The sequence below is a fragment of the Vidua macroura genome, chromosome 2 (assembly GCF_024509145.1).
Source record: "Vidua macroura isolate BioBank_ID:100142 chromosome 2, ASM2450914v1, whole genome shotgun sequence".
NCBI classification, from domain to species: Eukaryota; Metazoa; Chordata; class Aves; order Passeriformes; family Viduidae; genus Vidua; species Vidua macroura.
In genome coordinates, this window is record NC_071572.1 from 16515323 (window position 1) to 16531560 (window position 16238).

Genomic DNA, 16238 nt, shown 5'->3' on the forward strand with positions numbered 1-16238 from the left:
AGGGCCCCACTGGACTATGGTAATCCATATGCTCACTATTGCTTATATGCTATTTGCAAAGGTCAGCTCAGCTGAATTATGACCCCATCACACATATTTCCCTACTCTCTGTTACCTTTATCACAGAAAGGCATGCTTGGAGAAAAAATAAACGTGATGAGCATGAAGTGTATTACATTTTCAAGAACTGGTTTTAGATAGAGCTTTGAGAGACATAAGTACAACAATATTTTGATATTTGATTCAATATCTTTAAATATCATCAGATATAAATTAAGTAAATGTAAGTGATGCATGTTAGCAAAGCATCAGCTACATGTTCATTACTGAGCAGAGAAACTACTCTTTTTTTTTTTTTTTTTTTTTCTTTCTTCCTTTTAGAAACCAGAATTTGTAATGGAGAGGATTGGATCAAAAATTTCGTATGAGAATCTTATTGTGTTTATAATTTTAGGAAGGTCCTGTATTCTGCATGTCCCAGTGTAGGATGAGCATTTGGTTCAGTATTTGGTTAGGAAGCTGCTGGACATGCATAAACAAATTAAGTTGTCACTCCCCAAGGAAACGCAGCCTGATAACAGGACAAAAAAATGGACAATTAACAGAACCTTGCTTGAAACCAATGGTTTCGTTCCCTGAGAACAGGATTTGCTGTCTTTAGTGCTTTTCCCAATAGCAGCAAGAGGGCTTGCACTGCAAAAAGCCAGCACTGTGGGAAGCTGAAGCAGCGGCAGGAGGGCTGGCATAGGTTGCGGCAGTAACTGCTGCAGGCACACCACTGGGAGGTAGGGAGCTGTGCTGTGGGATCTGGGGAAGCCAGAGGGAAAGGCTGCTCTCTGGGGAGTGTCAGACAAAGCAGTAATGTGATGGGGACACTAAGGGGTGTGTGCTGGTAGCAGCATGGCTAATGCCATCCTGACTGGGGAAACATGCAAGCTCAAACCAGAGTGTTCTACAGTCCTCAAGGCAGAAACTGCACTCAGTTCTAGCAAAGGATGGGGAGAAGGAGAGCACAACAAGCTGCTGATGGAGCTGCATGTGGCAACAAGCCTCCAATCATTTCTATCATAAGCACTGTGCAGTAAGAGGTGTTCAACAGCCCACTCTTAAAGGGTAGATCCACAGCTCAAGTGATGACCATTCTGGCCTAAAGAAGGTATCTCACCAGCTTTTTGTATGTAAGGGCTGTCAGCTCCCCTGTGGATTTGTTTCCTATCATACACTTCATCTAAAGGAGTAATACATGAAGCATTATTGCTGCCTAAGACTTAACACAGCCAACAACACAGAAAAATATTGTGATCCTCCATGATTTCCTGAAAGGCGAAGAATTATCTTGAAGCAGACATACACGATATTGTCAATTTGTTTTGTGCTGTAGTTGTGCCATGCTATAAAAAACAAAACCCAAAAACTCCCCCAAAATGCAAAATAAAAGCACACCACTAATGGTTTGAAAGTTAACAACATAACTGACATGGCATTCGCTTACTTTCAGCATTATTTTTTTAAGCCCATGGGTACAACACACACTTCCATGCCATGGTTCCCTTAGCAGATGCCCTCAGTGTTTTTAAAGCTCAAGAAGCAAATAGCAACAGCAGGTATCAAGCCCATGCCTTCAGGCATGAAACACATTTTAGTAGACTAACTTTCTTAGCCTTTTATTTACAGTTAGGTAAATAAAAGTTAGTGGGTGCATGTCAGCTTCACTGCAAAGAGGTTTAATTAGTCTGTAATTTGACTCTGCAATACACTAGCCAGACTGACACAGGAAGGAGGACATGGAACTCCAAAATGCAGATTTTCATTAACTTGGAAGCAAGAACAACTGCTGTGTCCAAGCCAACTGGTGCTAACCACTGTGATGGTAACATAAATAAACAAATAACACACAGCAAAGAACTAAAGTTTGTCCATACCTGAGATACAGAAGGTCGAGGGGGCAGTGCAGGTGGTGGTGGGGGCAGCCAGCCAGACCTCACAGCTGAACAGTGGGAAAAGAAGAAGATGATGATGATTAAAAAAACCCATCCAAACAAAACCACTGTAATTTAATTTCAAATAAACCCAGAATTAAATCCCAGGATAAGTGGAAATTCCTCCTAGTGAAGAGGCAGTATTCAAGATTTAATAACAAAACCCAAACTTGATCTTTATTGAGCAAAAGCTTGTTTGAAATAACCTCATGAGCAGTGAATGAGTAGTGATTTAATTGCTGTAAACCCTCAAATGTTATGATAAATAGCAGAGAAAGAAGCCAGTCAGCCACAAAACCTGTAGGTAAAGCAATCCGATTCCAGTTAAAGAAACCCAGAAACAGGGTCCACTTGTTCTTCGGACTTTGCTCTTTGTCATTAAAAATATTGCCCTTCTTAAAAGTGACACCCAATGTAGACACTAGCATTCACTCTGGATAAAACATACTCCCTGATAGAGTACAGCCTTAAAAAGAAATCATCTGCCATGGAATTAATAGAACAAAAGCCTAAGTGAATAAAAAATAAATCCATTTCTTTGGTTTTATATTTTGTATTTGCATGCTATTACTCAGTACAGATATTTCAGAGGGAAGAGGAAGACAAATCCTAACAGTTTGATCAAGCCCCTGTAAGACAACATCATGTCAGCTTTGAGTTTGAGCCAGCAAAAGGGAGGGTAATCATCATGTAGGTACAATGGAGTCATTTTTAGTTTTCTTAAAATACCTAAAAGAGACAAAACTAGAGGACAGATGATAGCTTCCAAAGGCAACTGTGAGGAGGCAGAGAGGAGGACTAGGCTGGCACAGAGACATCAACCAGGACTAACTGGGTTACCCTCCCCAACCTCCTGTTGCGCTGAATGCTCAGCACTTGTTCTGGCAAAGACACCAGACAGCCCATCTTGCACTGGTGTACTTTTGTGTAACAAAAAAACCTCCAACAGTATTCAACTTAGAAATGCTCTTTAGCACAATAATGCTAAGCAGTCAATTACATTTATACACTTTCTATTTCCATACATATTTTTAAAAGACCACAAAGACCATTAAGAGCTGTCTTATAGCTTAGCCACTTACATATTTTATACACCAAATCTAAAAATGTCTATATGGCTGAAAATAAAAAGAAAAAAAAAACTAACCATTACAGGTAATTGTGACATGAGAGTACAACTGTGTGTGATAACATTGAGAACAGTCATATTGATTATTTACAGCTCCAAAGAGACTTATAATACACTGGTGGGTTTTTTCCATTTTCTGCTTCATCGTCTCTTGTATCTTATAAAATGTAGCCTAATATGACACACAATACCAAAGAGAGAGTTAAAGCAACTAAAACAGAACCAAAGTTATGCCAGGGAGCCACTAACACACCTACAGGTGTAAAGAGAGATTTGAAAAAACAGTCATCAGGATCCCTTCTCTTGCATTTAATTAGTTCTGTTTATAAGACCATTGCAATAACAGCATGATGTGGCAACTACATTCTCCATCTCTCCTGTGCAACTTTCTCACTCTCCTGTGATCTTTAGAAAGGAAGAAACCTTCATTTTCTTTAATCTGAACTTCAAGTTATTACTTCATTTAGCTGGGGACTGGCAGTGGCTTTGGCATTTACAGCTTGCGACAATATTTGAAAACAACACCTAGCTCAGACACCACATGTTGGAAAAGCATCTTCTGAAGTCACTGGACATACTGTGAAACTCCATGAGTCTCTTGGGATTTGGCCCACAAAATTCCAAAGGGAAAAGTAATTGTTCCATAAAATAGTCCAATGAAAAAACACCCATCATGGCACAAAATAAGCCACTACACAAAACCTCCTTCTTCAGCTTTCAAAATGCAACATATAGGAATCTAGCATTAAAGAAGTTAGATGCTTACAACATGTGCATTTGACCCAGTTTCTTTTTAATCCTAAAAATTCTAGCTTAAGCTACTCATGAAATATTCATAGAATTCCTGCTGTTGCAGAAGATCTTTGGCCTGTTGTTAGAGGGAAATCATGCTTATGTGAGCACAATTACCAGTGAAAGTTAGCTGACTTTGGAGGACTTGTAACAACCTACAAAGAAACCCCCAGGCCTCAGCCTTCTCTGGTGCTACTATCCTAAAAGACGGCAGCACGAACAGACACTCGTGGGTTTTCGTATGCTTTGGCAGGTGACTCATACTATCCAGCTGTTCCCAAACAGCCTGGAACAGGGCTCTTCTCTCCTTCCTGGGACAGTGCCTGGCACAGATCAGCTCTTGCTGTCAGAGGTAGCAGCACCACTTATCTCAGAGGAAACACAAAAAGAGGGGAAGATCTGTTTCCAAAATAAAAGCAAGTACCCTGGGGCTGAGCAGCAAACAGACAAATAAACAAATGTGCTTGCAGGTGCACACCTCAGAGTTTGGAGAAGCTGATGTCCCTGATCTTTGAACACAAGTCTTCACCCTGTGCAGAATCCCAGGGAGCTGGATGGGCCTTGCACAGGTCCTCTTGCTATTGAGCAACTTGCTGGCATTCAAACCAGGCTGAGCCACAGAATCGTGGAACAGCCTGGGCTGGAAGGGACCTTAGAGATCAGCTCAATCCACCCCCCCTGTCACAAGCAGAGACATTTTCCCCTAGACCAGACTGCTCAAAGCCCCATCATATAAGGCAAATCCTACAGAGAGCACTGTGGAAAGCCCATGCAGGTACCAGTAAAATAGATTTAAGTATCCATATCAGATGTATTCTGACAGCATTTTCATGCACTAGTCACTCCCACAAAGATAGTGTTTTCAGTTCAAAAATCATGGCTCTTTACTTAGCATGCTTACATTTTAAGACGGATTATCTGCATGGAAACTTTCCAACACCACTTTTCTGCCCTATTTTGGCAACCACAAAGGTCTGATAGTACTAACATGACACCACAGCAGATTAAAAAAACAGGTTTTCCAATCTGAAGGTAGATTAATATTTTAAAACAAACAGCAGGCTGCAATTGTATACCCTGAGAACTGGTCATGCCATCTTATCTGACCACTCTGCCTCCAGCCTCCCTAGCAGACAACAACGCTCAGCACTTAATCATTATTTGTGTCAGTGAAAAATGACAATCCTAGGAACCACTCAGATAACTCCTTTACTTATTTGACGTAGGAAGAGAAGATGAAGGAAAAATAGAAGTTGTAACAGCCCACATAAACCTGTGGAAGTAGGTCTTTAAGTTACCAGATATAGCAGCAGTGGAGAATCCCAAAACTAGGATGAATGAATCTGGGCCCACGGGATCCTTTAGAGCAATATAAGAGCAAGGTGCTGTACTTCTCTTACCCAATGACAGTCACTTAAGCTCTTGGCTTTCAGTATTGAAAAAAAAACTGCCATAATACACTGAGCTTCTGGATGCCTGCTATTTTTGAAAATTAATACTGGAACAGCAGCATATAAAACTACATTTCATGAAATATTTCCATGTCAGATATTTAATAATATTAATTCCCTACTGTCATCTGGATGACATCTTTGTTTTAGATGTCTATCACCTTAGCTTCAAAATCACCTCGACACAAGTTAAATTTTGGATGGAAAAAATGTACACCCTTGTTCCCATCTGAATTGAACACACATTTAAGCAGTCTCCTGAAAGAAGGGAAGGGTGCATTTTGCATCTTGCAGACCAAACTGAAACGAGATCCTGCCTATCCAAGGAGACTGACCTCATCTCAAGTCAAAAGAGAGTCTGGCTGATGTATTTGGCATTTTTCAAGTGGATGCTACAGTACTGTTGGATCAAAGGAGAGGCTGGTTGCATGGTAGATTTCCATCAGTTTATGCTGCTTCAAAGTCCTGAGCTCCCAGAGCAGGTTTAACAAAACACCAACCAATTAAATTTATCAGTAAGCAAAGGGAGTATGATACTGCAGTCAGCTCAAAAAGATAAGCTAACAGAATGAATTATTCTTCTACTACTATTCTATTCCCAGGTACCTAAGGCTTTGGTTCCTCAGGAAAGCCAGCATTTTCACCCTTCCACTGTTCTGGAGAGGTTTTTGAGATACTTTTCCTGCTTCTGTTGCCAAAGACAGAGCACAGAGAAGTTCTGTGTCTAAGCTGGTTTCTGTTTACCTCCTTACTGAACTTCTATTCTTGTTCAGAGAAATTAGTACTTGGTTATCCCCTAACATCGACAACATTCTTTGCACAAATGTATTTACATTTAATAAATAAATAATGTAAATTTATTTACATTCCTGACAGCAGCATTACTAAGTGATTGTGAAATAACCATTTCTCAAGAGATCTGATTTATTAATTCTCACTGCTATGTAAAAAAAAAACAAAAAACAAAAAACAAAACAAAACAAAAAAAAATACCAAAACCCCCCCAAAAAAACAAAACAAAAAAAAAAACCAAAACACCAAAAAACCCAAACAAACAAACAAACAAAACCCTGTAAAGCTGTAGCCAGGAATATAAATTTAATAAAGGATTATAGTAAGGTGGTTGTGAAATACCACTGATCCAGGGATCTGTTTCAATAATTCTTGCTAATGTCTCCTTGGAAGGTAATAGCATTGCAAAAAAAAAAAACCACCTGTTTTAGACTCCTGACATTAACTTTGTTACCAGGTTTGTAGAAATGCTGTAGAAATCATTGCCACTGGCAGAATGACCTCTCTTCTCACAGTTAGTTTTGGGAGCCTGCTCAGCTGGCAGTCACAGCAAATGATGCACACACCTGATGTTAGAGACACACACTCTTGTTACAGGTCTGTTTCAATGCTAACTATAGAGAACGTTATTTGTACCTTAAATGAGTGGAAAATTACCCATGTACTTTCCAAGTAATTAGGAAAAGATATAGCCAGGCCTTAAGTAATTAATGTTTTTGCACTATCAATTCACAGGTGTGACCATTTAGAACATTGTGTTCTAATGTATCTGGTGGGTCACTTCCGAATCAAACAAGCAAAATATCATTAGAGGATTTTTTATTATGTCTGGTTTTAATCTCCTATCCATTCATTTCAGCATGTGTTAAGAAATTCTGTAAAACAGATTTTTTTTAAACATCTGTTTTCTGGTTTAAGTCATATATCCATATCTGTATTTTTACCTCCCTATCCCTCATTTTCCTTAAACCATTTTATTTTCTAGTTACTGTTTTTTCTACCCTTTCCTTTTCTGTGTGTTTCTATCTGGGACTGTTTCCCCCTCCTTCCTTTGCCCTTAAACAAAACTATCCAAGATTTTGGTCTGTCTCACTTCATGTTTAGCTTCATTCTCCACCCACAGGGAGGCACAGTCCCTCCACCTACCTCCTACAGATCCATGTTGCCACAACTTCTTCCCCCCAGAGACCTGGGGGCAGAGCTGGAGGTTCCAGCACTGGCCATCTGTGACCACTTCCAATGTGCACACACTCAGAAAGGGCACATGGGAGCCAGGAAGAGCAGGGGGCTACCAGTCATCACCCCTCTGGTCCCTCCTGCAGCTCACAGACTTCTTGGGGACATCTGCATCTCCAGGGTCTTCCTCACAAGGGAAGTACCTTGATCCCTGTTCCACATGAGACACAACAGATCCTATCTTGTTGAACCTATAAAGCTGTTCCATGATGGATGAACATTTTTTCACAGAACAGAGTAACTCCCATGGGATCATGAAAAAGATCAGTGGGGCTGGTAGGGCTAGTCAAGAACATTTCAACCTTCACAATTTTCTGTAGAAGAGCTTTTGGATTAAAATTTAATTTTTAACAACCTGCAACAGGATGAAAATACACTGTAAATCATTCCTCAATCCCTGAAAGAGCTAAGCTTAGATAAATGGGAAAATATAATTTTTTAAAAGTTCAATTCATTCACATAAATTTTTAAAAAAGCAGCTACACTTGAAAGGCAGGTAAGATTCACCCCAGTAAAGTACTGTCCAGACTCAACCCTTAGAGATATATACAAAAATCTAAAAATGCAAAAATACGTTACCCCATCAGATTCCTGTCATGTAATAACTATTCATCCATATATATTCTCACTATTTTCTCCTTCTTTTTTAACCTTAATTATGTTCTTGTCCAGTTGGATAAAGAAGTTACACAGTTGTAAACCTATATATCCTTCATAAAAAATTCTAAAAGGCTGACAGGCACAAAACGCTTCCATTCAAATCAGAAGGAAGACATGAATATTTTATTCAGAATAAGCTCAGTTCAGTAATCAAATATATTCTGAAAGGGAGTAAGACTAGAAAAAAACAACAGCTCCAGTATCAGATCAGGGCCTGAGTCCCAAAAGAAAAAAAAATATTTTCTGATTCAAGAAAGTATTTTTGCAGCAATTATTTTTAAAATATACTTCATAGAAAAAAATACAAATAGCAGCTCAATTTGTGTTCTCTGTGCTCTACATACAAGACATTTTTAATTCAAATTTGTCACAGCTCTTACAACCAGTCACTCACATGACTCTACACTCCTCACTCAATTAAGTTTGCAATATTAGCGCTCTTGTACCCTATGCAAACAATAATTTGTGAAATGCCATATTTGGTGAGGGTATTTGCCATTATCTCGTCTCTAAAATAAAAGTCCTTCAGAATTTTCATCTTCTTAATTTAATGTTCAATGGTCTGGCTAATAAACACAACACAGTAACATGCAAGAGAGTACAGTATTACAACACAAACAAAACCCCAAGAAAGTAGCTGGATTTTATTAAATCAGGACTAATGTAAGAGCAACGAGAGGAGGGAAACCTGAAAATTAATGACTTAATTAAATTCAGCCTTAAAATAGGAACATTATTTTTCTAAGTTCCCCCTTGTCACTTTGGCTTTCAAATAAAATTTTTAAGAAATCTGTACTTTTGGTAACACAAAAACATAACTGCACCACCCATTAATAGCTTGTCTTTAGCCACCACATCTTTCAGACAGCTAACCTCAATGGGCACAGACATTTCCTAGCAAATACAATTAAGGATAAAAGAATACAGAAGATAATACAGTAATCATGCTTATCTAGGTTAAGTTTTGCAGGCTTTTTTGTATTCAGTTACATGTACAAAAGGGAAAGTCACTTGCATTTGGCTCACTCAGCTAAAAAGACAATCTAGCTGAAAAAATATTCCTGAAAACAACTGGGACAACAGTATTATGGTTACTGTTTGGGTTTGTTTGTATCAAAACATCCATGACCCCACAGCAACAATAATTTTAATTCTCAAAATCCTCTTTCCAGCACAGTTATGAACTCTTTCATTTTACATGTAGACTTAAAACCATTTAGAAATACAAAGAATTCAACTTAGGTAAATATAAAAAAGCTAAGATATGTCAACATACATTTAATTATTCACAAATCTCCACACAAAACCCGCCAAGTCTGTAAGCTGAAGGAAAGGATGTGCTAATTGAATGAAGTAATGGAACTCTGATGAAGTAAAGAAGTAATGAAAAGCCTTCTTCAAAGGTATGAAAAAGAGGGTAAAATGTGATGCTGAACAGTCTTCCTTTAGCACTAATGAAAATGAGAGGGTGCAGAAAGACAATTGTACTGGTAGAGTCTTAATGATACAAGTACCACTTCAAACTGCTTGGGAAACATGTAGGTGAAGGAATACAGGAGTGATGTGGGGACACACTTATATCACTGATGGGAATGCTGATGCACACCAATAAATTCTATTCCCTTGTTCCTTTCCTGTGAGCACCAAATTAGAACAAACAGGATGTTTTCTTGTCTGGCAGCCATCACTAAGCCCAGCAGTCCTAAGTACAGTTTACAGATCTGACTGTCGTCAGGAAAACATCATTTGTGACAGAAAATACTGCACTTGCAATAAAATGCTTGCTGTGTTTCCACCTGATCTAGGGTGGAACTTAACACCTCACATTTTAAAAGGGAGAAAAATCCCCAGAATACTAGCCCTTTGTTGCTGGTTGAAACCAGCACCCCAGAAACAGAGAATCCAAGTTACAGTGAGTGTTTCCTTAAAAGCCTATGTAAAAAATGGTGCCCGCATTCCACATGTTCTTCACCACAGGGACAGCCACAGCAGGAGGTGAGTTTCCAAAGCAAATGAGTGCTGAAAATCTCCAGTCAAAACTTCATTTGTAAATAGTTATATGGCTGTTTTGTTCAATCTGGTTTCAGATAACACAAAACTACGCTTTTTATGACAAGCTTGTCATTTAATCAAAGCAAATTCTCTTTTCCTAACAAGTATCCTTTGTTCAACAGAACTGTTAATTAAAAGTAGTTATGTGACTCAGAAATGAAACTAAATGGGAAATAAAATGTATTTAAGAGCAAACTGTATGAATCCAATAAGACTCAGACTGTTGTCACTGCCCAGAAGTAAATTCTTTATTGGCTGTCATGGGTAGCAAACAGAACTGAACAAAACAGAAGACAATGGATGCATTTTCAGGTTTTAATACTCAAACTGTGACTTGTCCCAGCCTCGGAGTCCCCCCAAGGCAGACTCTTAGCTTACTGCTGCTGTTGAGGCTAGAAGGTGGCTGGGGCTCTGCTGTAGGATCTCTGGGCTCTGAGCTGCCCCAGTTTTGGCCTCCTCAATACCCAGGTCTTACTCTGGGAGCTCTTGACTTGTATCTGACCAGAGACTGGGCTAGGGGAAAAATGAAGAAGTAAACTAGGTCATGTATGCATTTAAAATGACATTTTTGTTTCTACTTAAAACCTGCTGTTGTCCTTCCAGGAATGCATAAACTCTAGCCAAGTATTTTCTTAACATGAACACAGGCCAAATGCCAGAGATTACACATTCAACAAAAAGAAATACATTGAGAATGCAGCAGCATTCTCTAACATAAAGACTACATGAATAAAAACAGAAGAGATTTCTGTCTCTTAACAGAAATTCATTTGGATATTTCAGAAAGGGTGCTTTTCAATAAGTTCTCATGCTTTTTTATGTCTGTCCTGGGTAACACTTGTTGCAGCAACCCAGAGAAGTGCAGCTATGAAGGTGCCTTCTTCCAGTCCAGTTACCTCCCAGTGCAACAGTTGTAAAGCACATTTCTATGGCTAATCCATTGCTGGACATCCCAGCCATCACAGATAAATATTCTGTGTGTATACTGGCTAGGAGAAACGCATAATAAGATGATGACAAACATGATATAGCAGCAGTAAATGAAGAACAAAAAACAAACAAAAAAAAATCCAGTGCCCATAACAGGGATTCGCCACAGTCTTAACTGAATTTACTTGAAGTATTTCTCTTTTTCTGCCTTTTAAAATTGAAATAAACAAAACAAATACCTCAAAGCACAGATGGTTTTACAATTGAAGAAATTATACCTATAAGATCAACATGACCCATGTGGAATTGAAAAAAAAACTCAGTACTGCTGAGCATTCATTTGTGGGTCTGGAATCAGATTAGCCACCGATCTCCCCAAACTACAATTATTTCTGAACTAGAATTAGTAGGACAAAAACTAATGCACTGAAATAGGATTATTCTAGTCATGCTAGATATACACAGAAGCATAGAATACCCTGAGTTGGGAAGGACCCACCAGGATAATCAAATCCAACTCCTGGCCCTGCACAGGACACCCCAACAGTCACACCATGTGCCTGAGGGCATTGTCCACGTCCTTCTTGAACTCAGGGCTGGTGCTATGACCAGTTCCCTGGGGAGACTGTTCCAGTGCCCAGCCACCCTCTGGGTGAAGAACCTTTTCCCTTTTCCTGATATCCAACCTAAACCTCTCCTGACACAACTTCAGGCCATTCCCTTGAGTCCTGTCACTGTCACCACAGAGAAGAGATCAGTGCCTGCCCCTCCGCTTCCCCTCACAAGAAAGTTGCAGACAGCAAAGATGCCTCCCCTCAGTCTCCTCTTCTCCAGGCTGGACAGATCAAGCCACCTCAGCTGCTCCTCATACAGCTTCACCTCCGGACCCTTCATCATCTTTGTAGCCCTCCTGAACACTCTCTAATGGCTTCATGTCTTTTTTATAATGTGGTACTCAAAACTGCACACAGTTTGTTAACTTCTCCAAAAGAAACCACTTTGTGGCTTTCAAAATTAACTACTGCAAAAGCAAGATGTACATTTTCATTCACAGAATGACTTCTTCAAGAATTTACATTCTTCTTTCATTTGTGTTCCAAGCGAAATTTAAACCCAAGTTTATTTCTTTCCAGTTTTCTTCCAGTTATACTTGTTATCTGGATTCCAAGAAGATTTGCTGCAGTAGAAAATGTGCACTTGGCTCTGTTTGGGTTTTATTTTGATGTATAACAAAATCAAAATTAGAGGCACCAGATCCCTCAACAGGAACAAAGTTAAGGAATTACTCTGCTGTGTAAGGCAAAAAAAAAAAAAAAAAAGTTTATTCCTATTGAGTTTCAGAGACCAGCACACATAGCAGGACTCTTGAATTCTCTCTAGTGTTTGCACAAAAAAGTCCCATATAGCAGGAGGTAAAACTCTTTTCTACTCCAAGAACCACATTAGAGAGCCCAGTTAAACATTCCTTGACACAGGCAAACCTTGGCTTTCTTCTGAAGCATAAGCATGACTGTGTTTAAGCTGGTCCTTGAGTCAGGTGATTGGTGTGCAGCACACAAACCCCTGGTCTGCTTCAAGGACACTGCTGAAGCTCAGCCACGCTGGCTGACTGCTGCCCTGAACAAACAGCTCCTCTTCCCACTTCAAGGCAAGAGGCACACTCGAAGGGTAGCGTGCTGAAAAGCCGTTTTCTTTCAGTTCACCCCAGCTACTGGTCTACATTTTCTTTCTCTCCCCTCAACATGTACCCATGTCAAAAGAAATCACCTTTTTTTTTTTATTCAGAGCAGCTTCTGATTGTTCTCAGGCATATGTTAGACTTTAACATCAAAAATGTTTGCTTTCTTTCTCCCAGTTTAAACATTAAGGGTTTTCTTCCTGCTTCTGAACTACAAAAAATAAATAGTAATAAAAATCAGTTATACTGTAGTTACTGATAAGAGTTGTCTCAACAGCCAGACTAGTTATACAGTCAGTGATGACAGACTACCATATGTTAAGCTTCCCATCACTGTGCCAGAAAACATTATAATCACCTTAATTATAGAAACAGTGATTTTTCCCCTCAGTGACAATGTAACACAAGCAAGTGCACGAGCAGAACTCCTGTTCTGCAGTGCATTACTGTCTGCAGCAAAGGCCAGCATATGCACATATTGCTAAGCATTTCTGCAAACAGATCAAGTTGCCAAGCATGGAGCTAACCTGAATGGTCTCAGAAGGAGCAAAGAAAGCAAACTTTACCTTGTGTGTTTTGCTGAAATATTTTGTTCAGATCCAAAGAGGAAGCTCTGGAATGTGATTTTTGTGGCCTTGGAGGTGGAGTAGGGGGCTCTTCTCCCTTTTTCATAGCATCTTCTATTGATGTGCTAGAATAAGACCTAAGGAAAAACATGTTGGGGAAAAGCAGAAAATATTTTATTTCAAAAATTAATTTTATACAACTAACAGTGAATAGTACTTAAAAATACACTGACCAGAAGTCAGGTTCATGGTGGAAATTCCTTGCCCTAATGACTAAGAGCTCCCTCTTATAACACAGATTTATTTGGCAACAGAGGGACCTAAGCATGTGGAGAAAGGAATGAGTCATGCTTACAGGGCTAGTATTTTTTAAGGCTTTTTGTAACACAGCTTGAGGCCTTCTTATGTAACTTTGCCAGCAGGATAATTGTAGCAACTATTTTGAATAAACCAAAGTAAAATTCCCCACATACACCCCTTGGAGTTTCTGTTGCCTTTCCCAACTGCAAGGGTAGTGTTTATACAGGTTTATTCAACCTACCTCTTGCAAGTATGCATTTTGTAATTTGTGATATTCTCACTAGTAGAATAAATTTTTAACTATTACAATAAATTTTCCACAGGAAACACTCACCAAATTCCACAAAATCCAGAAAAACTGAATGGCTCCAAAGTGACTACAACTGGTCAAATACATGGCTCAGTATCTCTTTCCAGGTCCTCCCATAGCATATTAATCCCAATGTGGTATGGTGAATTTGCTAACAATTTTGATTTTGCTGAATACTGTCCAATTTTTTTCAGCTGTTGCAGTTATGTATGCAGTTAGAAAAACTAAAACGAAGCAAGACCAAGACTCTGTTCAAAATGAGCACTGGCAATGTGAGACTTACTGTAATACATACTGCATGTCAGGGCAAGACCAAAAGCACATTCGGGTAAAACAGAAGTAACTCCCACTAATGACAAATGGACTATTTTTTTTTTTTTTTTTTGCCGAACAGGTTCCTAATATCCAGTGCCAGCTGTCCAGTTAAGAGAATATTGAGCAACATCCTGTTACCCTCACTCTCCAGGTCCAAGTTTGTCCTTTTATGAGCCACTTCACACAACTATTCATGAACAGCTCATGGAGAGTCTCTGTCTCCCTGCTTTACCTCATACAACTTTGCAAGACATCTTTTTTGCCACTCCATTATGAATTCCATATAAAATCAACACTTTTACTCCTTTGAATCCAACATCTTCAATTCAAGATCTTCTTTAGGGAGAGGTTTATCAGGATTTGATATTCCTGCTCCCCCAGTTTTCTGATCTAAAACTTTTCTCCTATTCAGTCCTTCTTTTGCTTTTTCTAGAACTACTCTTTTTTTTCTTCACAAATAAACAAATTTCTAACCAAACTTATGTATCTCCCCAGCTGGGGTTACGTGTCATCATCACAGATTTAATAATAAAAATGCGTATCATTTGGATTGTTACAACGAGATGCTACATCCTGTTTCCAAGTCAATAACTCACATTTAGTAAACAGTACATGCACACAGACAGCTTTCCCAACAGTCCCACAATTTTTCTTAAAGGAGCCTGAATCACTGATTTACTTCATCCTCTTGTTCTGGTTCTGCTAGAGACAAGACTTCCTGATTTACTTTTTTCTCTAAGAGGACTGTCAGAGTCTTCCTCACCCTCTGAATTTTTAGGACCCACCAGAGGAGCCACCAACAATTCTACTTGTTCATTATCACTACCAAGTTTACCAGAATTACTTTTCACACTACAATTTCTTTCACTGTTTTTATTTATTTTCTCAGTTACTGAATATATTCCAATCTGGATTTGAAGTCCATTAATACACATTTTTTCCTAATATCCCAATCATTCTTCAAAGAGAAAAATAAATCACTCTATGGTATTTTATCCCATTTCCAACAAGCACAGCAGATCAGAGTTCAAGGATGTGCTCAAGCATCTTTAGTCTCAACTTCTGCATTGAAGCAGTGACATCCAGTCAGATGTGAGAGAGCCACATGTGACAGAGTAGTCACATTCAAGTGACTTTTTCTGAGCTTATTTAAGCATTTAGTGTTCTATGTATTTGTGCACATTTTTTGCATATTTGCAATTTAGTAACACAGCAAGAAAATTTAAAACTCTGCAGAAACGAAAAAGCTTTGGCTAGCAGCAGAAAAACAGCACACAAGGCACTTCAGCCTTCCCGAATATAGGTCCTAAGAACAGAGGATTTCAACCCTCAATCACCATGCTTATAGCTGATCCTCTCTTACTAGCAGGCTTTGACAAGACTGTAAGCAGACAGCTTCTGATTATACTCTCATTACCCAAGCAAAAAATCCCAAGCAGAGCCCTCTAACTAGCACCAAAAATAAAAAGTTTAAGGTGAATTAACAATATGGCTTTACACCAGTAGGTGACAACCAACCCAAGATGTAATCCATTTATATAAAATGTTTTCTGGCACAGGTTTCCCTTTTCTTTCAAATATCCAAATTCAGCAGGTGTCACTTTCAGCACACAACAGTCCTGAAGTCCTTCCATCACACAGCAATCAACCACAGCCGAGCACATGGATGCTAATAAAAGAATTCACTCACCCACAGCCAAGAGCTGAGCTACTACTGCTGTTTCTGTGGGAATGTGCAGTGCCTCCCTCCATTTGAAATCACCGTGCAGGTTGCAAGAGCACAGAACTGCTGAGGATGTTCCCTGCAATGGGGTGGTCCCAGCTGTCCTGCCACAACACTCCTGGGGCTGGGCTGGAGGCAGTCACCACCCTGACAAGGCAGCAGGGCTGGGCAGATAGGCAAAACTTCCAGCATCTTATGACCAGAGATCATGGGGCCCTAGCGCAGTATTTGTGTAGGGTCTATAGCTTACAGATTCCTTCTGGTAAATCTGTCTGATCTGAGCTGTACTTCCAGCACAACACCAATTAAAAAAAAAATCCAACAC

General features: G+C 39.3%; 1 protein-coding gene across 1 annotated transcript in view; it reads right to left on the minus strand.

Moving 5' to 3' along the window:
- REPS2 (RALBP1 associated Eps domain containing 2) overlaps positions 1 to 16238 on the minus strand; it is a 95877-nt gene that overhangs the window by 19876 nt on the left and 59763 nt on the right. Inside the window, exons 13-14 of the mRNA XM_053970170.1 lie at positions 13266 to 13402; positions 1923 to 1987 (exon numbers count right to left, since the gene is read on the minus strand). Coding sequence (XP_053826145.1) covers positions 1923 to 1987; positions 13266 to 13402 — 202 coding nt within the window. The remainder of the gene's footprint in view (positions 1 to 1922; positions 1988 to 13265; positions 13403 to 16238) is intronic.